Source organism: Trichosurus vulpecula, chromosome 7, assembly GCF_011100635.1.
Source record: "Trichosurus vulpecula isolate mTriVul1 chromosome 7, mTriVul1.pri, whole genome shotgun sequence".
In the NCBI taxonomy this organism is placed as follows: Eukaryota; Metazoa; Chordata; class Mammalia; order Diprotodontia; family Phalangeridae; genus Trichosurus; species Trichosurus vulpecula.
This window is the reverse complement of record NC_050579.1, coordinates 229,556,648-229,581,541: the sequence shown is the minus strand read 5'-3', so window position 1 is coordinate 229,581,541 and position 24,894 is coordinate 229,556,648. Positions and strand designations below refer to the sequence as shown.

The following is a 24,894-nucleotide window of genomic DNA, read 5'->3' as shown; positions in this document are numbered from 1 at the left end:
AATTGGAATCCTCATTTCCCTTGGCGTTGGGGCTCGGGCCAAGGCTAAGAAAACTCATTTGAACATAGTAACAATTCATGCTTTCTTTCAAAGGCCTTTGTCCAAAATCCCATGAGCCTGTTCCATAGATACAAAAAGTAAAATTAACTGGCTCTCCCCTCCTCTCCTTCCCCTACCTGCTCACCCAATCAGGCTCTGTTTTCACCCCTTCACTACAAAACAGGTTGCCAGAAAGAATCAAAGTAGAAAGGTCAAAATACCCAGGAAATAGTCTTATCAGGATGCAACTAGAACCATATGGAACATCTGTTCCTGGTTCTTACGAGAACATCAGGCCACATTGACAGACCTGGAAGATTATCCACATTTTGGAAATATGGTGCTCATACAAAGGAGACCACAACTTTTTGTACTGAAAAATCACTTCACGTAATTACTATCACAATAAATTTCACTGAATGTTTGACTAGATACATAAGCATCACTATGGATATGACTGTGTATGCTTCATTCATGTGGGTTCAAATTGGCATAAGGAAACACATTTTCAAATATTATTATGGTCCTGGTTTTTTGTACTATCCCATAAGTACCTCGGGAACTCTCGAAAGTCGATAAGCAGTATGCAGACCACACCTTTAGCAGTACAGAGCTGAACGCTGAGATAAAATTCCTGCTCTGGTTTTTACTCTGAATTAAGTTAACTACAGGCATTTTTCTCAGTCTACTGTCTCATCGTCTGCTTTGGCAGCATCCTTGAGGTGAAAGGATGGATGCATGGATGGATAGATGGATGGATGGATGGATGCATGGATGGATGGATGGATGCATGCATGCACGCATGGATGGATGTATGCATGTATGGATGGATGGACAGACAGTTGGTTGGATGGATGGACGGATACATTTATTAAGCACTTATTATGTGCCACTGTTTTATGTGCTGGTAATGCAAATTCATAAGTAAAACAGTTCCTGGGATTTGGTGGCTATAGGCTATAGGAGTATAAGAAAGTAACTTAGTCCCTCAATGCTCCAGCTTCACAGACTCCTGACACATCCTTATGGATATCTTAAAAAATAGCCTTATTTTGACTGCTGCAACCTATCTCACAGTTACTGAATATATGAATTTCTCCCTGTGGAAGCAAAACAGAATAATATATCAAGCCAATATTATTACTGCTATTGTTGGTTTTTTTGTTATCATTTGTTGTATGTCTTAACTAAAAGCACAAGCTCCATTTGAGGATACTCCTTTCCTAAAAAGCAGAAACTTTGGTATTTATTGTGGTTGCTTCCAGTTCTTTTGGGTTGCATGTTAAGAATTCACGGTTTTCTTTGGAGCAGGCTGCTTGTAGCACCGTGAATCTGAATATGCAAACGGTAACTTATTTTTCTTCTAACTTTGGGAATAGCTTTTGCTTTTTCTAGCCCACCTCCTCCACTCTAAGGCAACAGTAGTTTCTGTCAAGGACATTTTTAGGATATTTTGAAATATTCAATCTAAGCAGACTGCCTTACCTAAAATAGCTGCTACTGCTCCATGTCACTGACTGACTTCTGTTATCTTTGGGTTAATTATGAGGAGCAACCCTTGAAGGTTTTCAACTCCAGTGTTTAAGTCTAGGGCCACTGAGAATCTTGAATAAGTAGCAAGTACAGTTTGATCAACAACCAATCATAGGTTTCAAAAAGACTATCCCCAAGTTAGATCATGCTAATTAGCCTGCAGAAAAGACTGTCCAAGGAAGAACACTTGAAGAATTAAGTCCTCATTTATGAGGACTGAGATCATTAACAGAACTTTTTCACTAATATATGTGTGTGTATATACATATATATAATATACATTTTATATATATGCATGTGTGTATGTATGTATGTGTGTGTATATATATGTCTATATATATGTATATATGTGTGTGTGTATATGTCTATACATACATATATATGAGGCTGGATAGATCCAATGTATAGTATGTATATATGTATAGCTATTATACATAAATAGGATCTAAAATTTATCCCATGACCTATCAGGGGTGAGGAACCTGTGGCCCTGAGGCCCCATATGGCCTTCTAGGTCCCCAAGTGCAGTCCTTTGACTGAATCCAAACTTCACAGAACAAATCCTTTTATTTATATACTGGTACTTTGATGCACATAGAGAAGGCTGACACAGAACCAGAAAAACTCTTACAGCCTTCATCTGGAAGCACCAGCGGTAATCATGGCCATCTTCCTCACTCCCAGAAGTCTAGATTAGAGCTCAGACTGGCTAAAATTCCTATCTTTGCTAATGCGTATCCTTCAATAAATCTCATCAGTATGAATGAGCATTGGGCACTTAGGGGGCACAGTGGATCAAGTGCTGGGCCTGGAGTCAGGAAGACTCATCTTCCTGAGTTCAAATCTGACTTCAGACATTTACTAGCTACATGACGTGGAGCAAGTCACTTGATGCTGTTTGCCTCAGTTTCCTCATCTGTAAAATGGGCTGGAGAAGGAAATGACAAACCGATCCAGTATCTTTGCAAAGAAAATCTTTCGCAAAAAAAAAAAATATGGGATCATGAAGAGTAGGACAAAACTGAAAAACAACGGAACAACAATAGATGAGAGTTGTACGTTGGGTTTTGCTCTCTCCTTTTAGTGGCTATGTGATAATATAGTCATTCTTTCAGAGAGCATTAATCGCTAAAAGTTGGGGGCAGAGAAATAGAACCTAATCACCTCTGCAAACCTTGGAATGATCCCCATGGAACTTGAGCAAAGGGATCCTCAAAGGTTGTCTAATCAACCACCACTACCACACACACACACACACACACACACACGCACACACACATACAGACATACACTATCAAATCTAGACAGGGCTGCACGTAGGTGATTGCCAAAGAGAAAGTTGTGGATCTTGTATTTTATAATATCCAAGGAAAATAAATATGAAAAGAATTAAAAAATCAGATTTGGCTTAAAAAGCAAAAAGGGAATGTATGCATGTATGTATGTATGTATGTATGTATGTATGTATGTATGTATATATATGTATATATGTATGTATGTGTATGTGTGTGTGTATGTATGTATGTATATATATATGGAAGAGAAGCTGGAGAGGAGTAAGATAGAAATATCCAGGGAACTAGGTAGAAAGAGGATATTTAAAAGTAAGAGGTAAGAGAAAGAAACTTAAATGGAAGAAAGGAAAAGACCATTAGTAGAGAATGAGGGAAATGTTACCAAACAGAAACAAAAAAGGAAAACTATAGCTTAGTATAATATAGTATAGGCTGCTCTTTCCTACCGACGTGCCTTGTTTTATGCAAAAGATATATTCCTAAAATCTGCTGTGCCAGCTGAACTTTTGTAAATTGAGTCACATTTTAAAAACAGTAGGAAATTTGCTATTTAAAGGAAAGTTATAGTAAATCTTTTTACAAAAGGAAGAGTCACTCCTCCATTTGTTGTTTATCCTTTCTCATGGCCAGGAGGGTTACCATATCCCTTCAGACCCTCTAAGTCCAATGACCTTGCCTGAGGCACCACCCCCTTGCTGCCGTATCTCATCATTTCTGCTTGCACACTTCCTTTCTCACTCCCCACTGGCAGCCAAAATTCTGTCATGCTGAACAGGGGAGGAGAGCCAAGTGTAAAGTGGACCCACATATCTTTCATGTGAATCTAATTTTGGAATTTTATCCTATGGTACCCAGCGATAACTATATTCTGATTTTTCGCATGAATTAATAATTTGTATATGACAGAACACTAGACATCACTTCATTGGTGTCTCATCAAAAGCAAAGCCATTCTTCTGATGAACTATAGTGAGGGTATTTTTTTTTCAGAAACAAGTGATAGCAGGTGGTCTACAAGGACTTTCCCTCTGGCAAAGGGGCAGGAGAACAATAAAGTTTGAAAAATCACTGGTTTAAAGGTTGAAGTAAAATATGACTACCTTGCAGTAATTTGGGGGTAGTTCAATCTAAATTAGTGAAAAGTCTAGATTGTAGGGCATTATTAATGTAGTGTAAATCATTTCAAATACATGTAAGAATTGCAAATGCAAACAAAATATTTGCAAGTAGAGTTCACGATAAATTAATTTTAAACTAGACATTTAAGATAATTTTGTAATTAGCAACATTAATTTGGATACTAGGAATAAACCTGCTAAAGTTTTAAGAATTATTTTGTAAAAGTTAGGTTTAAACAACCTACTTGATATACTATTTATATTCTAAACTGCTGACCAAGTACTTCATAATAAAAATAAAATATGACCTATATAAGAGCTCTTACTAGAGTTAAATATTTTATTTTTATTATAAAACAATTGATTGGCAACCAAATATGTAAATAATATTTCAAGTAGGTTACTTAAACCTAACTTAGAGCAAATAATTTTTAAAATGTATCTCATACAGTGTTTCAAAAGTCTTAGTACAATTTTAAGCTATTAAAGCTGTGAGTGAATGTGCATGCATACAAAATGTTTTCAATGTGTTTTCCACAAAATAACCCAGTAAGGTAGATATTGCATGTTAATTGTTCTGGGTGTCACAGCTAGTGTCAGAACTGGTACTCAAGTTCTCATCTTCTGGATCCAATACCAGTGAAAGCTCCTGCTATCATACCATGATGCTTCTCATACCTAATGCAAAGGTAAATTCTGTCTCAGCTTAGATGTAATGATAACAAACTCTAAATTATTAACATCCAAGTATAATGTTTTCCCATGATTATTAGAATAGTTTGAATGCCTTCAGGATTTTGAGTTTATTTTTCTAACAGCATCATGAGACAAAACAAAGAAAAATAGAAATGAATTTGTGTACTTTTTTGAGGTCGAAGTGGGGGAAAGTGACAATGAAATTCAAGGAGAGAGTTTTTAATTAAGGAAAATTAGGCTTAGAAAGAACAAGAACTTTGAAAGTCTGGAATAGCATTAGGTGGATGTTCAATTAGAAATATACATTTATGCATATTTCTACGTATGTAGAAATATACATGTATACATATATGCATATATGTATACATATATAAAACATAAATATGACCAAACCCTTAGTTCTCTATTTTAAAATACATATATATGTATATTTAACTATATTCTTAGATCTTTATTTTAATATCATATCTTTGTGTATTATTCAACTCCGGCCTCCTAGTAGCCAACAGCACGAGAAATTTCAGTCTCACAAACTGAATACATACGGTAGTAAATAATAAGTTGTGAATTTATGCCTCCAGGTTTCAATAACCTTGGGAAGAGTGGATGAACACAACTTATGAATTTGAAACATCCCAGAAAGGCGGTCATGGAGAGAAGGTAACTACAGCCCTAAGCTGGGAGGTTAGGGAGATGAGGTCCTCCCCAAGGCCTACAACTCTGCTATGGTTCATCTGAAGAGCCTCAGGATCAGAACATGAAGGAAGGATCATGGTCTCAAAGAAATGGGTAGATATGCAATGGGAACCAGAGGAGATACCCCAAAGGGAGAAAATTGGTAATTATTTTCTTGGTTTAGAAGGCACATCATGGATCTGTGAAGGTGATGCCTAGTGAGGGGACAGGAGAGACCTGAAATTAAAATAAGAGGCTCTAGGGAATATTGTCCTGGGTCAAATAGGGGAGACTTACAAAGAACATCCTGGAAAGAGAACAGTTTGGGAAAAGTTAGAGATATCTTTGTAACATTCATTGTATGCCTCACAAACATTGTCCATGTTATCAAAATAAGGGCTACATTTACATATTAAATACATACATATATATATAATATATATATAAAATGTGCAAATATTCTCTTGCTACAGTTATCCCTTCCACATTGCCCAGGTTAGGGACACAGCACCTGCATGATTTGGAAAATTCATGTAAAAATTTTTGGCCCTCCATTTGTAGCAGAGAAGAAGTCTGAATTTTTTCTTTTTCTTTTATGGGGTGTTTACAGCACCTTATTGTAAAATTTGGGTTGATATCATACAATGCTATAGAGATATTTTGTGCACTTACGAGTTTCTAAACTTTTTCTGTCATCTCCTGGCCTTTGCATGTCATCTGCAACTTCTGCAAAACTTCCCCAAATTCCCATTTAATTTCTTATTCTGACCCACAATATGTCAAAACCATGATGGGGAAAGTCACTATGTGGAAGGAATAATTGAATATGTTACTAAGGATAGGGTGTGGACCTATGAATTCATTGATACAGGAAACTCCCTCTATCAAAAAAATATTCAACTTCTTCTCTGCAACTTACAGTCTAAAAGAATTGTTGAGAACAATGCAACCTTGAATGCCTCCCAACCAGATGAAAATGTAATCAAAAAATACTTAATAAGATAAATTAAAATGCAGTAAAACATAGATATCATTACATTTTAAAATCAAGTCAATATGAGGCCTTCAGGAATCTTTATTATGGATTAGTGGTCCCCTTTTCTATTTGAGTTTGACGTCACTGATCTGAAGCACTGATAAGTTCAGTGACTTGCACAAAGTCATTCAGTTGGTATGCATCAAAGGAAGAACTTGGACTTGGGTCTTCTTGACTCTGAGCCAGTTCTCTTTCCACTTAACCAAGATGTCTCTGTTTTGGGGCAGCTAAGTAGCACAGTGAATAGAGCACTGGCTCTGGAGTCAGGAGGGCCTGAGTTCAAATCTGGCCTCAGACACTTGACATACTTACTAGCTGTGTGACCTTGGGCAAGTCACTTAGTCTCAATTGCCCTGCCTTCCCCCCACAAAAAGAAAAAAATGTGTCTCTTTTTACCATATGTTATTAATAAGAAGAAAAACTGACACCAATTGCATCTCTTCCCAGGCACTATTTCATCTATTGAAACCTGTTAAGACCAATGGAGGCAGGATTTGAATCTACACTTTCATTCCAAAGTCGGTGGTAGTGCTGGTATCATCTATAAGGCCTGTTTCCTTATGAGAAGCATGTGATTTAAATGTAAGATCCGAGCCATTTCAACAGAGAATCCTAACAGCTCAGGATAAATTTAGCCACTCAACCGTTTTCTATGTATAATTTTCTCTTTGTCTTTTTATTTCTTCTGACTCAAGATGACTTTGTTAGCCTTGCATTCAACCCCTCTCTATCTCTTTTCTCAAAAACTTTCAACCTGCACTTGATTCCTGTATCTTTTAATATTCTGAAAAGGACAAAGACAGGGATCCAGACAAGGCCAGGAAACTCATTTTCTCCTAGGAGACTGTCAGGCAACTTTCTCAGGGAGGTAATGGGAATGGAACAGGAGACATTGATAAATTTCCCTTCTGAACAATCAATAAAAACCCCCTCAATCCTGCTCAGACTCCCACTGTGGAAGCAAGAACCATAATTACATTGTCAAAAATTCAAGTTGCCCCAGCTGACGGCAACCCCCTTTAAAAATGACGTGTGAATGGCAGTCAGTTTATGGGTGGTGCACCCTGATTGGCAGTCAGATTGGCTAAAGCCAAAGGCAACTGTGAAATTTCCCCATTGACTCCAGCCACCCAAGCACCAAACTGCCATTCACATGGAATTCTAGGACTTTTTAGTCATATTAACACATCACCAAGACTAGCTGACAGAACTTACTAAGCAATCTGAACTCAACCATAGCTGTAGAATATTCCCTGTCCTAATCCTTACCAAATCAGGAAAAAGAGGAATAGATGGGGGGGGGCACACAGAAGGGAGGGAAAAGAGGGAGAGGTAATGAGACAGAGGGAGAAAGAGGAGAGAGCTAGGGAAAGAATGAGGGAAGAAGAGATCCAGGAAAGTGGAGGCAAGAAGAGAGAAAAAGGAAGAGAGGGAGAAAGAGATAGAAGTAAATTAAAGGAGATAGGAAAAGGGAATAAGAAAAAGAGGAAAAAGGAGAAAGAGAGGAAGGCAAAGTGTGTGAAGAAATGAGAGGCAGAAAAAGGGAGGGAAAGTGAGAGACAGGAAACAGAGGGAAGGAGAGCAAGTAGAAGAATAAAGAGAAAAACAGAAGAAGGAAGGAAAGAAAGAGGAAAATGAAGGAAGGGAGAAAGGGAAGAAGGAGGGGAAGAAGAGAAAGAGAGAAAGGAGGAAGGAAGGAAGGAAGGAAAAAAGAAAGAAAGAAAGAAAGAAAGAGAGGAAGGAAGAGAAGAAGAGAAAGAGAGAAAGGAAGAAGGAAGAAAGGAAGGAAGGAAGCGAGGAAAAAAAGAAAGAGGAAGAAAGAAAGAGAAAGAAAGAAAGAAAGAAAGAAAGAGAAAGAAAGAAAGAAAGGAAGAAAGGAAGGGATGGAGGGAGGAAAGGAGGAAGGAAGGAAGGAAGGAAGGAAGGAAGGAAGGAAGGAAGGAAGGAAGGAAGGAAGGAAGGAAGAGAGAAAGAAGAGAAAAGTTAAAGAAGGAAGGAAAGAAGAGGAAAATAAATTTAAATCTGACTTCATCTCCTCTGTGACAGCTGAGCAGTTCAAAGCATACTTGCACAGTGATTTTGATCTCTGATAAGATATTCTGAAGTGGGAGGGGTGAGGGGACCTAGTCTTAGGGATGGGGGAATGGAAAGAGGGAGAAGGTGGGAAAACAACAATGCTGACAGGCACTCCAATTTGTGCAGTTCCACACAACTCAAGCTGGGGCTAAATTAGAAACAGTCAGAAACAGTTCTGTTTGATGTGAGGGATAAGATGCCAGCTAAAGGCCTCTAGCCTCCTTTTCATTGGGCACTACTCTGCTTCTGGCTATGTTGTGGGCTACATAAAGAGTTTCCAAGAAGCCCTGATTACAGCCATGCCCGGGAATGGTCTGAATATGCTGCTGGGAAGCAAATGCACCAAGAGCAAGGATTTTTTTTTTCCATCCAAGAAAACTGATTTAAATCAAAAGGTGTTTTCTAGTGGGTGGTGGGTGCAGAATCTAAGGAGCCAGGGAAGTTAACTCAACTCAGAAGTAAAAAAGTCTGCTCCTCTGCAAGAAATTTTGAGTTGGCTCTAAGTAAATTTTAAAAATTGACATGAGGTACGAGACAGGGGTTTTTTACCCTTTGCCAAAGCACGTACACAATCAGAAGCCTGTTATTGGTCACTTCCTCCCACCTTGATGCCTTGATTAGACTGTATCAAACAGAACTGGCCACTGAGCCAGGAGCAGTAGCCCAATTAATAACCCTTAAAAGAAGTGAATCTACCGTTAAGGGCCCTTTCTTCCTGTCATTAGGGTGAAGTAATCTTTAGCCTTGACCTTGGGTCCCAGCGGCCTCTTCTGCTTATGTTTCTTTCCCAAAGTACGGGTGACCAAATAACAATGCAAATAGGTAGACTTTTCAAACCTAGGGACTACATAGTGAATTCAAGAGAACTTGGCTTCCTCAGTCAGTGCTGACTGGCAGCAGGAGGAGCTTTCTATAGATACTACAATGTCTCTTAGAGGAGAAGATGACTATTAACAGCAGAAGGAGCCCAAGCCATGCCCTGGCTTGCCAAAAGAAATGGACACTGGGGTAGTTATTCAGATAGTAGTGCCAAGTCAAGGTGAAGGCGAAAGAAAAAGTCACAAAATATTTTATGTTTCATAGCCATCAGAGAGAGTATAACAGAGGTTACAATTTCATATTTTAAGTCTTTGTCAAAGGATGCTTACAAGCGCTGTATTTTAAGCAGTTTTTGTATGTGGAGAAAATAAATAGTTATCCTGTATGTGATCTGCTTTGTACATTGATTACCTGTCCAGAAAGGACCCTATTGACCATATAAACGGGGACTCAAGACGATGTGTACAAGCCTTTCATCACAGATGGAGAATGATTGCTCCATGCTCTATGCCTAAGTGAGAAGTGGAGTTGGCAAGAGCTTAGAAAGGAGAGATCCTATGTCTTCTGATTTTCTAGCTTCACCACACATGGTTCCTGTTTTTCCATAGGGAGAGGCCTCAGGAAGGAGAGAAAGACTCTGGGAAGAAGCCAACATGTAGAAAGGCCATTGCCTCAAGTATGTCCCTGTTCCCAGTTTGCTTCATAAGATACTTAGGGAAATTTCCCCTTGGGTGAGACTTTGGACTCTCTCTTAGTGAAGGTAAGATATTATGGTTATGGCTCTCCAATATGTTGGCTTCTAGCCCAGTAACCCCTTTTGAGGAGAGCAGAGTAACCAACCTCATGGACCCAATCTCCTGCTTCCCTCCTGACAGAAATCAAAGTCTTCTTTGAAGAGGATGGTGGAGGGAAGGGCTCTAGAAACATTCACATCTCCCTGTGAGCTACATTTAGACAAATCCATGTGGACAAACGTAAACTACAGTGGTAACACACATGCACATGTGCATGCACACACACACACACACACACACACACACACACACACACACACACACACACTACAATGTACCTTTTGGATAAACCCTAGACTTGAGCCAAACCTTAGTTTAAGTGATTTCCCTCTGGGCTCTGGTGTGGAAATAAAGAAAACCAGAGACAATGAGAAAAAGCTGCTCCCTTTCTTTAGAGTGTAGGCTCACCCAGGACTTATCCAAGTACATATGAGCCTAAGGCAGGGGCCCCTTAGTGGAAACAGGCACCCTACTCCAACCCACCCATATGATGTTACACAAACAAACAGAACCTAACCCTAGCATAATGGTACTTAGTAATAAAATAGAAGATAGAGTTCACGTTGGCACATATTTTTCCTACACCTATACTATTTCTCCTTCCCTGTATCTCCTTGTATTGACATTCTTTCTGCGTGTTGATTCAACTTAAATACCACCTCCACCAAGAAGCCTCCCTTAACATTCTCTCTCTTCCCAGAATTTTTTTTCTTTCCCTTTGGATCTCACAAAACACTTACTTCCTCTCCCTCTCATGTTCTTATTATGCTCCATTTTGTATTCTATTATCCAAGGCACAACTCAAAGGCAAGTTCTTCTATGCAGCTTTCCTTGACGTCCTTTCGGAGTTTGAAAGAGAGACTCAGGATCACAGTATTTCTTTGCATACTGGACAATGGAGAGAAAATCATTCTTTCCCCTTAATTCATAAGCCCTACTCTGGATGTGCCAACTAATAGACCAGGGAAATTCCAAAAAGAATTAGGAACCATGATACAACAGGATATTGAAGCAGGAGGAATCTCTTTTTGACCTCCTCTCTTCCAACTTCAGTCAGTCCTCCACTCAGCTGTCAAATTTATCTTCCTAAAGCACAGATCCAACTATGTCACACACACACACACACACACACACACACACACACACACACACACACACGCGCGCGCGCACACCCCTATTCAATAAACTCCAGTGACATCCTATCAATTCCAGGATCAAATATAAAATCTTCCCATTGGCATTCAATGCCATTCAATTTCATACCCTGACCCCTTCCTACTTTTCTAGTCTTTTTCTGACTTACTCCCTTCTATGTACTCTGAGGTCCAATGACAAAGAGCTGTTCTTCACACAAGATGCTCCATCTCCTAGTTCTAGGCATTTTTGCTGGCTGTTCCCCCCAACCTAGAACTCTCTGAATCTCCATCTCTGCCTTCTAGATTCACTGGCTTCCTTCAGATGCCAGCTAAAATCCCACCTACCTTTCCTGATCCTCCTTAATTCTAATGCTTTCTCTCTGTTGATTATCTGCAATTTATCCTGTTTGTACAAAGTAGTTGGCATTTTCCTTCCCCCATTAGATGGTGAACTCCTTGAGATCAGAGACTGCTTCTTGCCTTTCTTTGTGTTCCCATAATCTAGCACTATGCCTGGAGCATGGTTGTTCAGTCATTCAGTCTTGTCCAACTTGACTCTTCGTGACCCTGTGGACCATAGCTTGCCAGTACTGTCTGGGGGTTTTCTTGGCAAGAATAATGGAGTGGTTTGTCATTTCCTTCTCCAGTGGATTAAGACAAACCGGGGTTAAGTGACTTGCTCAGGGTCATTAATAGGCCCTTAATAAAGGCTTGTTGACTTGAGCTCAGATGGTGATCTGCTCTTGCAGTAATAAATAGACTGGAACATTTATCTGCTATACCTTCTGATTCTTTAATTATTAAATAAAACAAAATACCTCTTTCACAGAACACCTATGCTCCTTACTCAATCACAGACCATCCAAATAAATAGCAAGTGTCTGTACATTAGCCAAGAAAACACTTGCATTCATCTGTCTTTTAGATTACTGCTCTTTTGTATCATTGAGTTCCTAGTTCCTCCCATATGGGGCCCTGGGCAATTTGTTATGTAGTCCCTAGCTTCAATATGGCCCCAGGAAAGCAGGAAAGGAGCTAGGAAGAGAAATATGAGTAGGCCTTTCTGCTTGTAGCTGCCAGAACCACCACTGTGGTTGTCAAGTAGCAATATCTATTTTTAATTTCACAAACCTGGATGTGTATTTAGGGGGAGGGGATGGCTTGCTTTTATTACCTACTATTGATTGTAAGCCATATCAGTTGAGCTTTCCTTTCCAATGTGTTTTCAGCACATAAACGCTTATAAAGAACAGTGTACACTGGAAGCGCAGACCTGCAAGCAAAAATTTGGGGACCACTAGGTGTGGTACAACTCACATATTGTCAGACTCAAATGATGTTTTTGTTAGTTTTGCTGTACTGGTTTTTTCCCTCTTCTTTTCTTCCCTCTTTCTTTAGTTTTGAGAAATGGCTGTGGAAGGTACAGAGGGGAAAGCATATATTTGGAAATGAAGGTGACAAAACAAAAGATATCAATGAAAAGGCATTAAAAATACATTTCACAAGTTGAATCTTTATTGCTATTTACAAAAAATGCAGTGATGAGGGTATGTGTGGGGGGACGGAGGGTTAGTGGCTAGAGAACCACTCTTAAAGCCAGGAGGACCTGGATTGGAGTCCTACCTCTGAAACATCCTGGCTATGTGTCACTGGACAGGTTATTTAACCTCTCAGTCCTTTAGGCAACTCTCTAATACAATAAATGGGGTAGAAGGTGTTTCCTTAACTTACAAGTTCTCGATAGCAAAGAAATCACAGGTCTACTCCCTATCTCTGTTGACTACAATAGAGGGAGAAAAGGTGAGAATGACTGTCTAGTAGATTAATAAGGATAAATTCCATCCCTAAAAAAAGGTAGCATGGTGAGAGCAATGGACTCAAAGACAGAAGACAAGAACTGGAGTCGCCGATCTGCAATTTCCTAACCTCCTAACTCTAAGCAAGACACCTACCTTCTCCCGGATTCAATTTTCTCATCTAGAAAATGGGAATGATATCTATTTTACCCACCCCAAGGAGTTACTGTGAGAAAAGTGCTTTCTAAACTGTAAAGCACTACAAAAATGAGTTATTAATATTTTTCATGTGAATTTCAAATTCCAGCAAAAATTATACTGAAAGTACTCCCTAGGACAATGGTCATCAAAATGTGGAGCCCCTGGTGGCCTAAATAGGTCCTCTAGGTTGTACCAGGTGGTTCATTGGATTGTACCAAAATGTCTGCGTGAGAAATGATCCAAGACAACCAGAGAAAAGAGAATAGCAGGAAACTGTCCATTTTGATGAAGGTCTTCTTAGCTAGTAACTCACTGCATTTTGATGGCATCAAGTCGGTAGCATAACAATGTCACCACTATTGCCAATTTCAATAATCAACAAGAGGCCTATTCACTGAATGGGCCTGAAAAGAGAGAACCTGCAAAGACCTTAGCCTGAAAGGGCTAGGGTCTCCCAATGCATCCTGGGCCATCTCCAGTGAATATCAGGCCACTGGACCCAGATGGCTCTGGAGGAGACAGTGAGGCTGTGACCTTGCACTGCCCTCCCTCACTCAAATCAAAGTCAATTGCAAGTCATGTCATCATTGCCCTGATGTCGTGGTCCTCTTCAAAAACGAGAGACAAACACAACAATACCAACAATCAATCAGCAAATATTGATTAGATACCAATTATATTCTAGGCATTTGTATTACTTACTGCGGGAGATCCCTTCCCTCAAGGAGCTTATAATGTACTTAGATCACATATCTTTAGATTTCTGGATAAAGGCAGTGAAAGCTTCCCACATGTACAAGGATGAAAGAAACATGATGGAGAGACATATAAGACCTTACTGAAGGGGATCATTTTTGATATTCTGATCTCATGCCTTCACCTCTTTATCATCCAGGTTTAAAAGGCAAAAGGACATTGGGCAGCCTACAAGGTCTATTTAACTAAGTTGTTTGCTGATCCCAAGTTCAAGAACCACTTCTTGTTCTCAAAATAATTGAGGAGCGTCCTTCAAGGTTGCAAGACTTCAAGATCACAGAAAAAGCTAGGCGATAAGAACAAAAAGGAAAGAGAATTGGAGGAGTGAAAATGGTGGTCCTACGATGTGATCACAAAGTGTCTATCCACTCAAAAGCTTTTGTCTTGGATGATCTGACCTATGGCTGAGAAGAAAACAAAGGATTTTGAGGGCTTAAAGACAGACATTTTAAAATATTCACTAAAGTGAACATTATTCCTAATGTTTTAGGTATTGTGTCAAACTTTTAGGTTAAAGCATTCACTTTCATATCCCTTCCCATCTGTTGGTTTCCTAGCACTCTATAAATGTATTTAACATTACAAGAAAAGTGGTGTTGTACTGACAAGAACACTGGACTTGGGAATCAGGAGATTTGAATTTAAGAACTAGTTTGGGATTCAAGAATCCAGAATAGACTCTGGGGGTAGGGGAGGGGGAGGGAAGCTCCCTGGGATTGACTGTGCCCATCCTAAAATGACCCAGGTCTACCCTACTCCCTCCCCAGCAGTGGCTCCTAGATGTGTGTCATTTGAACAAGTTGCTTAACCTTTATAAGCCTCAGTTTCCTCATTTGCAAAAAGAGATGAATGATTCTTGAACTACTCACCTAAAGGACAGGATCAAAGAATATACTGTATGTAAACCATTGTAGAAAGATAAGCTAATGGCATCACCATGGTATCTTCCTTGAATTCTAGTACCTGGGCCAAGGGTGGTGGGAAGTGTGGGGAGAGAAGTCAGAAAACAAGGCCTAGTGGGAGCAGAGACGCAGACCCTGGGAAATCCTGAAGCTACTACTGGGGAGGGAGTAGGGTGGAGTTGGGCCACTTGAGGTCAGGGAGGAACATCCTCCTCCCAAAAGTCTAATTCCTGTGGAACATCCCTGGACCCTCCAATCCCAAGGAGTAGGCTGGGGGTTGGGCAGTGGGGAAGGGTAAGCAAGAAGCTAGTGAGTAGAAGGCAATGGGAGAAAGCAGGGCAGCATTCCCTTAGAGGCATAGGCCACTAGAACCAGGAAAGGACCGGAATGTGATTGAGATGGTAGCCATACTATGCATGGCACAAGATTGGCCAAGTTTTATGAGACATGGAAATCATAGTCCCTGACGGCTGGCACCCTAAATGAAGCCTCAATTCCCGTACCCTCCCTAAAGTTCTGCTAACTGTTTGGAAGGCTTATCTTAAATTAAGCCTAAATTTTACCTCTTTCCAAATTTCACCACCTCAGAAATTGCCAGTTAATCTTTTTTTTCTTAAATAGACTAAAAAAGATACTGTTTTAGAAAATTGGGGGCAAGTGGTATCTATTGATCAAAGGCCAGACTGAGGTACTGTAGGGTACAGAAAATTGTATGTAGTTTCCTCGTGGTTGTATTTGTACCCCCAGTGCCAAGAATAGAGTGGGTGCTTAATAAATGCTTGTTGATTGGTTGATCCTAAGTCCTTTCTTTGATCTCTGGAAATAACCTTCTCAGCACATTGGGAGGGGCGGTTGAGATTAAAACAGAAGCCTCTCTATGTTCGGTTTGATGTTGGGTGGTAGAAGTAGGAAAGAATCAATAAGTATTAAATAATCATGATAGCAAAGGTTCTATGATTTCATCAGTATGGGGGAAACTCCCTCCATCATCCCAGATCACAGATAGTAGATAAGTCCTGGGGAGTTGCCTGAGGCACACAGATGTAAGTAATAAAGACAACACAGAGACATTATCTGGTTTAAAGGAATAGCCCCATGCTGAAACCAGACTGGCCTTTCTTCCACATCATTTAACCAGCAAAGGATTCACTAATAATATTTCCCAGTATATCCAGATTTAACAAACATATCTCCAGCACAAATGATGGCTCATTGGAGACACCGGGTGATCTGTGTCCTGCCTAAGATACACACTGGCTAGGTCTGTGATGTCAATTAGCCTCTTAGTGCCTCCAGAGAGAGAACTCTAAAACAAACTTTCTGAGTGGTTGCCAATAAGCTTTAGTGGAGTGAGTTCTCTTCTGGGAAGGGAACATGAACACAGATGAAATCACAGTCCAGACCAAAAGTAAAATCTCTAGCATGCTCATTCTGCAGCTCACCGGCCTGACTCACCATGGAGAGACAATGTTCCATTCCTCACAGCAAGAAATTTGGCTCCATATGGAAAGAAGGCAGTGGAAGGAGAACTCCCATGGAGATGGATCAGAGCTTTGCCATGGTAAGGTTCTTCCTGGGATCCTATGTGGAGCTCACCACCATGAGACACCAGGATGCAGTGAGCATGGAGTTCAATGGGTCCTGGGCCGGTAAACATCAGCTTACCACCTAATTGTCAAAAAAAAAAAACCACATTGTTAGAACCTTTGACAAGATGTGTATTCTCTTCCTTCTGGAACTCCAGGGAAAGAGATTTTTATTTAATTCCTTGGTAATACAGTTCAACCTTATTGTCTCAGGAAATTGTTCCTCTTGTCTTTTCTCCTGCTTGAGTTTGAGCTTATTCCCTCTTGGTGTGGCCCCTATAAGCCAAATTATAGGAGTCAGACACGCAGCAAAGAAACTGTCATGTTAAGATGCCAGCTAAAGATGGCTATGAAAATGGGTAAATCAGTAATTAAGGTTTTTGCAAAAGGAATTCTGTGACTACATGTTTTAAAAGACTTTAAAATAATTTCATTTAGTGAAAGGAATACTTACTTTAGCTCTCCTGAAATCCCACATCAACACATCTGTGTGGATTTTAGCTCCAAGTTACTTATTGCTATTTCCCTCAAATCATGTAAGTTTCAGATAGTGATGGGGTGAATATTTATGATACTGTATATAAAAATTTAGTGCTCTAAAGAATTGAGATTACTGAATTCTGAAGACAACAGTGTTTTGTTGAGGAAAAAAACATTCCAAAAGACCCATTTGAAAGAGAAAAACAGAGAAGGACATAGAAGGGAAGGAAGGGAGGAAAAGAGGGAAGAAGGAAAGGAGGGAGAGAGAAATGGAAGGGAAGGAGATAAGAAGGAAGACAGGGAGGAAGGAAGAGAATTAAAAAGGGAGGAAGGAGAACTTTGTACAGTATGCAGAGAAAATTTGAGAATGTAGCAGAATTATGGAGTAAACCACTGGACTAGGAAGAAAAACAGAAGGTAGATAAATAGTATCTGCACGATACAAAAAGTCTAGATGAACAAAAAAAATCATTAAAGTTCCCAGATACTCAGAAACACATTGACTGCATGTAGACAGATTGCCTGGATTAGTAAATGATTTTTTTGTCATTTTTCATATAGATTACAGAATAGTAAAATTTTGGTGCTAGAAGGGATTTCAGAGGGCATCTTATTTCTGAACAAGAATCCAGTCTTCTTGAAGACCTCTTTTGATAGAGTAACTCACTACCTCCCAAGAAAAATGTTACTTGCTAACACATTTTTCCTTACATATCAAAATGAAATGTGACTCTCTAGCTTCCAACATTCTTGCATTTTGAAAAGTATCAGTATTCCTTCTCATTTAGAGCAAAGACAAGGTAAGGGAACAGTGTTTTTCCCTTATTACCCAATGAGCTGGATTTTGACATGATAAAAAATCCTGTTCTCTCAGGTCCTTATCAAGTGTCACATCCCTTCCAATTGGCTTTTCAGATCAGGTCATTAGATCAACAAGCATTTATTAAGTGCTGACTATGTACAGCAGGCGCTATTCTAGACACTGAGGACTATAAAATAAAAAAAAAGAAACAGAATCTAACCTCCAGGAGCATATGTTCTATTACAGGAAACATAAATTAATGAACAAATGAAAAGCATTTATTAAATGCTTACTATGTGCAACTCACTGTGCTAAGTACTAGGTATCCAAATAGAGACAATTCTCTCAAGGACTTCATATTCTAATGAGGGATACAAAATATTGTAGAAATGAGGTTTTAGTGACAAACTGTGTGCCAAATATATACAAGGTAATTTTTGGAAGAAACTAGGAATTCTACAAGTTGTTGGTTAAGATGGATTATATTCCAGCCATGGGGAACAGCCAGTACAAAGGCCCAGAGATGGGACTGGAATCTCATGTGTGAAGGATATCAAGAAAGCTGGTTTGGCCTGAACTTAGACTATAAGAAGGGGAATAATACATATAAATATCCCAGAATCACATAATTGTTTCTATGAAGGATTAAATTTGGTTTTAAAATTTGTTGCTATGTTCTTATGAAGGATCAAATTTGGTTTTAAAAGAGCATAAAATATGATATTTCAAATTTGAGAGTGAGGCCAACTAAAGAGGCTCCAAGTGTTTTATTAACAGGAGGCACAATATTGTCAGGGTAGAATCATCATGTAACCCTTTGGCTTCTGGAGAGAATATAGCAGCATCCTTCCTCAATATAAGGAGAAAAGGCACTAAGATTGAATTAATTACCATTAAGTCGATTCTCGCTTTTATGCTATGGTTTTTGTCCCCTACATATGTCTCACCATAGAAACCCTGCCTTAAGTATTCATGTTTCTCTCTGTTTCTCTCTCATTCTCTGTTTATGTGTCTCTGTTTCAGTCTTTATTTCTGTCTCTCCCTGTCACTCTGTCTCTCTCTGCTTCTGTCACTACCAATATGTGAGCATCAAACATTTGAAATATGAAATAACATATAAATTAAAAATTCAGGTTCTCCCAAATATCTTAGTGTAGTTTTAGACCACTAAAGATTAAAGGTACACTAAAATTTTGGGGACATTCTGTACTCATTTGTGGCCATTTTTCAACTTTAATGAAATAGAATTAAATTCTTCCATTTTGCTTTAGCATTTCCCAAAACATAGTTTATCCCAGACTTCTTCCATGCCTTAATATGTCCCAGATAAGCATTTGTTGTTTCCAACAACATGTTTCAAATGTCAGAGTGGTCTACAGCTAGACAATACAAGAACTTCAGCGTAAAAATCTTGATGAGAATGGATGGACTGCATTAGGGGAAGCTTAAAGGGCATATCTCATTGTAATTGGGAAAAGTCACGGTAGCAATTAGCTTTATATACCTATCAAGGATCATCCTTGCTTCCCACACACCTTTTGCTTTCATTCTAAATAGGGGTAGTGATTATATTAATGTCTTAGCTTTGATTTGCTGCCATCTTCAATCTTAGAACAAAAAAAGTATCTAAGAGAGAAAATTGTTGCAGGGGTTCATAACCTGTTTTGGGTCATGGATTCCTTCGGCAGTTCAGTGAAGCCTATGGACCCCCTCCTAAGAATAATATTTTTAAATAAATAATATTTTATGGATTTAATGTATAGGATTACTAAAGAAATCAATTTATTGAAATACAGTTATCAGAAACATTTTAAAAGTCCCTGAAACCCAAGTTAAGAAACCCTGCACTGGCATTACAAACATATAAAATACTCAAATGAAAATATTATAAATAACCCCATTTCAGAAAATGAAATTGAACAACTCATAAAGGAACTACTAAAAAAAATTTCTTCTCCAGTCAGGTTTACAACTGAATTCTATCAAATATTTTAAATGTCAAATTATTCTCAAAAATTGAGAAAGAGAACACTTGAACAAACCCCTTTTATAAGATGAATGTGATCCTAATAACTAAACCAGTGAGTAATAAAGTAATGTGAGAAAAAACTGTAGACAAGGTCACAAATACCTATTGATGTCAAAATTGTAAATGAAATTCTAGCAAAAAAACTATAGCAATCTATGAAAAAGAGTATTCGATATGACCGAGTTAGATTTATACTGGAGAGGCAAGGATTATTCAATATTAAGAAAGCTGTTAAAATGATTAATCAAATTAAGACAGAAACAAACAAAACCATATTTATAGTAACAGATGCAGGAAAAGCCCAATAGTAGAAAAAGGCCATTTTAATATAATGAAAATTACATGTCTAAAACCAAAAGTTTGCATTATTTGCAAAAGAAAAACACCAGAAGTTTTCCTAACAAATGGAGAGACAAAGCAAAGATGACCCTTCTTATCATTATTTGACTTCTTTTTACTTCTTTAAACCAAACCTGTGATTTCATAAGTATTATGAGTTCTGACTTAACAACTTTTCTACCAATGTGTACCAACATCATTCAGCCTCAGACACTTACTAGCAGTGTATACATGGGCAAGTTACTTAACCTCTGTCTACCTCAATTTCTTCCACTGAAAAATGGGGATGATAGCATCTCCCTCACAGTGTCGTTCTGAGGATCAAATAAGATAATATTTGTAAAGTGCTTCACACAGTGAGTATAACCAATAAATCTTTTAATATTTGGGGTCCCATTTCTCCACATAAAATATGTCCAAGCAAGGATGGGGGGGGTGGCGGGGATGGTTTAATATCCAAATGGAATTTCAGGAGATAGAGTAAAGCTGAATATAAAGATCTAGGAGTCAATGGCATAGACACGATAACTGAAGTTAGGCATTCTCTGTAATCCCCAATTAAACTGTTTTTAAAAGAGAAAAATGCACAGTTTGAGCTATTTTCTCCTTTGTCAAAAATGTAAAAGCACATACAGCATAAATGCATCATGCCTGAGGTCGTTACATATTCTGTACATTATAGGGATGGTAAAAATAAGAGAACCAAAAAATGGTACGAAGTTGAAAAGGAAACAAACTAGAAGAAAGACCTGTGACCTTGCTCTTAGACCACTTACCTACTAGGGTAATTCAAGGAGGAAACATCAAGAAAAATATTTCATCGATATAAATATCAAGAATATATACAATACTTTACTTCTCAAGACTTATTTGAAGAATGGAATATTTTGCCCAGATCTGCTTTTCAGTTTCTTAAGAGATAAATTTCTACTTATCTCCTCCATGCCTGGAACCTCTCCCTCTCCCTCCCTCTCTCTCTCTCTCTCTCTCTCTCTCTCTCTCTCTCTCTCTCTCTCTCTGTCTCTCTCTCACTCTTTCTTTCTCTCTCTCTCTCCCTCCATTCTCTCTAGCTCACTCTTAATTTTCCTTCCTTTCTTCAAGATAGGGCTCAGATCCTGCCTTTCATAGGAGATCTTCCTCTGACCTCACAGGTCAAATACTTTTCACTTTCTGATTACTTTCCTCCTACTCTGTATATGTTTTGTATGTATCTAGTTTGTTACATGCTGTCTCCCCATTAGACTATAATCTCCTTGAGGGCAGGAAAGTGCTTCAGTTTTTCTTTGTATCTCTAGTACTCAGCCCAGTACCTGGCATATAGTAAGTGTGTGGTAAATAATTACTTACTGAATTCTCAAAGCTCCTCACTTCCTCCACTTGTATAATCACTGTATTTGCAACTAAGAAATGTGTTTTTTAAAATAGAATTTAAATATGTTAATAATAGCTAGTTAGCACTCAGGGCAGCCAGGTCGTGCAGTGCATAGAGTGCCAGGCCTGGAGTCACGAAGACTAATCTTCCTGAGTTCAAATCTGGCCTCAGACACTAGCTATGTGACCCTGGGCAAGACCCTTAGCCCTGTTTGCCTCATCTGCAAAATGAGCTGGACAAGGAAATGGCAAACCATTTCAGTATCTCTGCCAAAAAAAATAAACAAAAAAAATGGTCCATGAAGAGTTAGACACAACTAAATAAAAGTTAGCACTTAGGTTATTCGTTTAAGTTCTGTAAAACACTTTACAAATATTATCTTCATTTATCTTTACAACAATCACTGATTTGGAAATAGATACAAAGTGGAGATAATAGCACTCACCCTACAGGGGCATTTGTGAAGACCAAATAAAATAGCATATATCGAGTCCTTGGCAAACTTTAAAGTGCTATAAAATTTTCACTCTATTTTTTGTTTTCATTGTTAATGACTTCATAGGGTATTTGTGACAAAGGCATTTTGCAAACTTTAAAAGACTAGATTAACATGAACTACTTGTATTAGTCCTCTGTAGGGTTGTTACAGGGAACAAATGGAGCAACAGAAGGGAAGGAGCTTTGAGAATTCAGTAAGTAATTATTTACCACACACTTACTATATGCCAGGTATTGGGCTGAGTACTAGAGATACAAAGGAAAACTGAAACACTTTCCTGCCCTCAAGGAGATTATAGTCTAATGGGGAGACAGCATGTAACAAACTAGATACATACAAAACATATACAGAGTAGGAGGAAAGTAATCAGAAAGTGAAAAGTATTTGGCCTGGGAGGTCAGATGAAGATCTCCTATGAAAGGCAGGATCTGAGCCCTAACTTGAAAAAAGGAAGGAAAATTAAGAGCTAGAGATAATGGAGGGAGAGAGAAAGAGAGGAGAGAGAGAGAGAGAGAGAGAGAGAGAGAGAGAGAGAGAGAGAGAGAGAGAGAGAAAGAGAGAGAGAGGAAGAGAGAGAGAGGTTCCAGGCATGGAGGAAAGATAGTGCAGACACAGAGATAGGAGACAGAGTGTCCTTTGTAAGTCACTGGAGGTAGTACAGTGCTGTAGGGAAAATATAGTGAGTGGAGCAGAGTCAAGCATAAGAAGGGTGCAGAGACGGAAAAAGGTCAGGTTATCAAGAGCTTTAAAAGCCAAACAGAAGACTTTATATTTGATCCTTAAGGCAATAAGGAGCCAGTGAAGTCTGTTGAGTAGGGGAGTTACATGGTCAGAACTCCATTTCAGGAAGATGACTTTGACTTTGACAGCTCAGTAGTGGATGGATTGGAGTAGGAAGACACCTGAGGCAGGGAGACCAATTAGAAGGCTACTTTAAGAGTCCAGATGAGGCCACTACAGAAAAGTCTGAAGTATTATAATTCTATTGGCATTCAGGTAGAATTCTAGCTAACAAACAACATTAAAAATCCCAGTTCAATAATACAAACCAATTTCATGTTCCTTTAACAGTCCAAACCACTAATACTGCTTATGATATGCTGATATGCTTAAAACAAATTCTGTTTGAAGGAGAAATCCTGAATAGTAGATATTTTCATAAGGTCCATTTGCCTTCAATATACTTAAAGATCTTTTCCCCTTACTACTGTATTTATAGGCAGCTAGGTGCCACTCAGTGGAGTGCCAGGTTTGGAGTCAGGAAGACCTGAATTCAAATCCAGCCTCAGACACTTACTAGTGATATGACCCTGGGCAAGTCATTTAACTTTGCCTTAGTTTCCTTATCTGTAAAATAATCTGGAAAAGGAAATGGCAAACCATGCCAGTATCTTTGCCAAGAAAACCCCAAATGGTGTCACAAAGAGTCAGAGATGACTAAAAGAACTGGACAACAAGAGATCAATTTATAAACAAGTCGTGCCCTTCATTAGATGCTCTCTAGTTCACCTAACACAACATCTGGTACAATTATCCTGTAATCAGATTATTGACTAAATGACAACCATTGCCAAGGAGTGTAACACAGAATGGCAATACAAGACAGTCAACTACAGAACCGAAGAGCAAGAGGAACCATATAAGGGGAGAGGAGAGAGGAGAAAAACCTGAAGAACTAGTGACCCAGAAGCTAAGGAAGGAAAATATGTTCAAAAGAAGGAGAATATTTGAAGGACTCCTGACATGGGCTCTTGAACTATTTCTAGAACTCTATTTGAAAACAGTAGCAGTATATTTTTCATCAAGAAACAATGCAGTGTGTGGGCAGCTAGGTGGCATGGTGAGTAGAGCACCGGCTCTGGAGTGAGGAGGACATGAGTTCAAATCCAGCCACAGATGCTTGATGCACTTACTAGCTATGTGACCTTGGGCAATTCACTTAACCCCATTTGCCTTGCCTTCCCCCCTCCAAAAAAGAAAAGAAGAAAAAAGAAACAATACAGTGTAATGGCTAGAGAGCAAGACCTAGGTTCAAGCCCCACCTCTGATATATATGAGTTGTTTGAGTGTGGGCAAGTCACTTAAACTTTCAGTGCCTCCTAGGCATTGTTCCTGATTTTGTCTGGGCTTCAAAACCATGCCCCCTCTACAGCTGGCACATCCTAAAATTTCCCACGGTGTCTGAGACCTCCACACCCTGGAACAATCTACTACTAGGAAACCCATTCACCAAGGAATGTCTCTCTGTAAGGTCCACTCCACTTCTCCCAGTGGTCAGTTCCTCCAGGACATTCCATTTTGTGGACGGACAGAGGTTGACTTGCCTTCTTTCTTCTCCCAGCAAGACTGACTTCTTGACCATTGCCCTGCCTCCTCCAAAACCAGGTACCTCCATCCTCCTTCCCCTTTTATCCCCTTTGTACGCTTTGTCTTCCTCTGTTAGAATATAAGCTCCTAGAGGGCAGGGGATGTCTTTCTTTTTGCTTATATTTGTATCTCCAGTGCTTAGCTCATTATAAGTACTTAGTAAGTGTTTATTTCCTTCCTCCTTTCCTCCCTGCATTTACCCCTCCTTTCTTCCTTCCTTCTTTCCTTCCTTCTGGAGTGACAGTCTGCAAGGTAAAGGAAGCTCTTCATTCCCTATACTGATGAAATTCAGGCCAAAAGAAAAGTCTCTCATAATTCTGGTTGTTAAACACTCATAACAAAGAGTCTGTTTGATACAGTGGGATTAAAAAAAAGAGCACTGATTCTGGAGTTGGAGGTCTCCAGACTCTAGGTGGGTTCAATTCCATTTCTGATGCTTACTATCCTTCTGATCAGAAGCAAGTCACCTTGGTTTCTAATCTCTACAACGAGACGAAAATTGAGCTAGGTGAACTTCCAGATTTCTTCTAGCTCTAGGTGTAGGATCC

At 39.1% G+C, this 24,894-nt stretch overlaps 1 protein-coding gene across 1 annotated transcript in view; it reads right to left on the bottom strand.

The window, feature by feature from the left end:
• The window catches only part of PKHD1 (PKHD1 ciliary IPT domain containing fibrocystin/polyductin), a 638,127-nt gene that overhangs the window by 384,163 nt on the left and 229,070 nt on the right, over positions 1-24,894 (bottom strand). Inside the window, exon 37 of the mRNA XM_036768333.1 lies at positions 16,328-16,540. Coding sequence (XP_036624228.1) covers positions 16,328-16,540 — 213 coding nt within the window. The remainder of the gene's footprint in view (positions 1-16,327; positions 16,541-24,894) is intronic.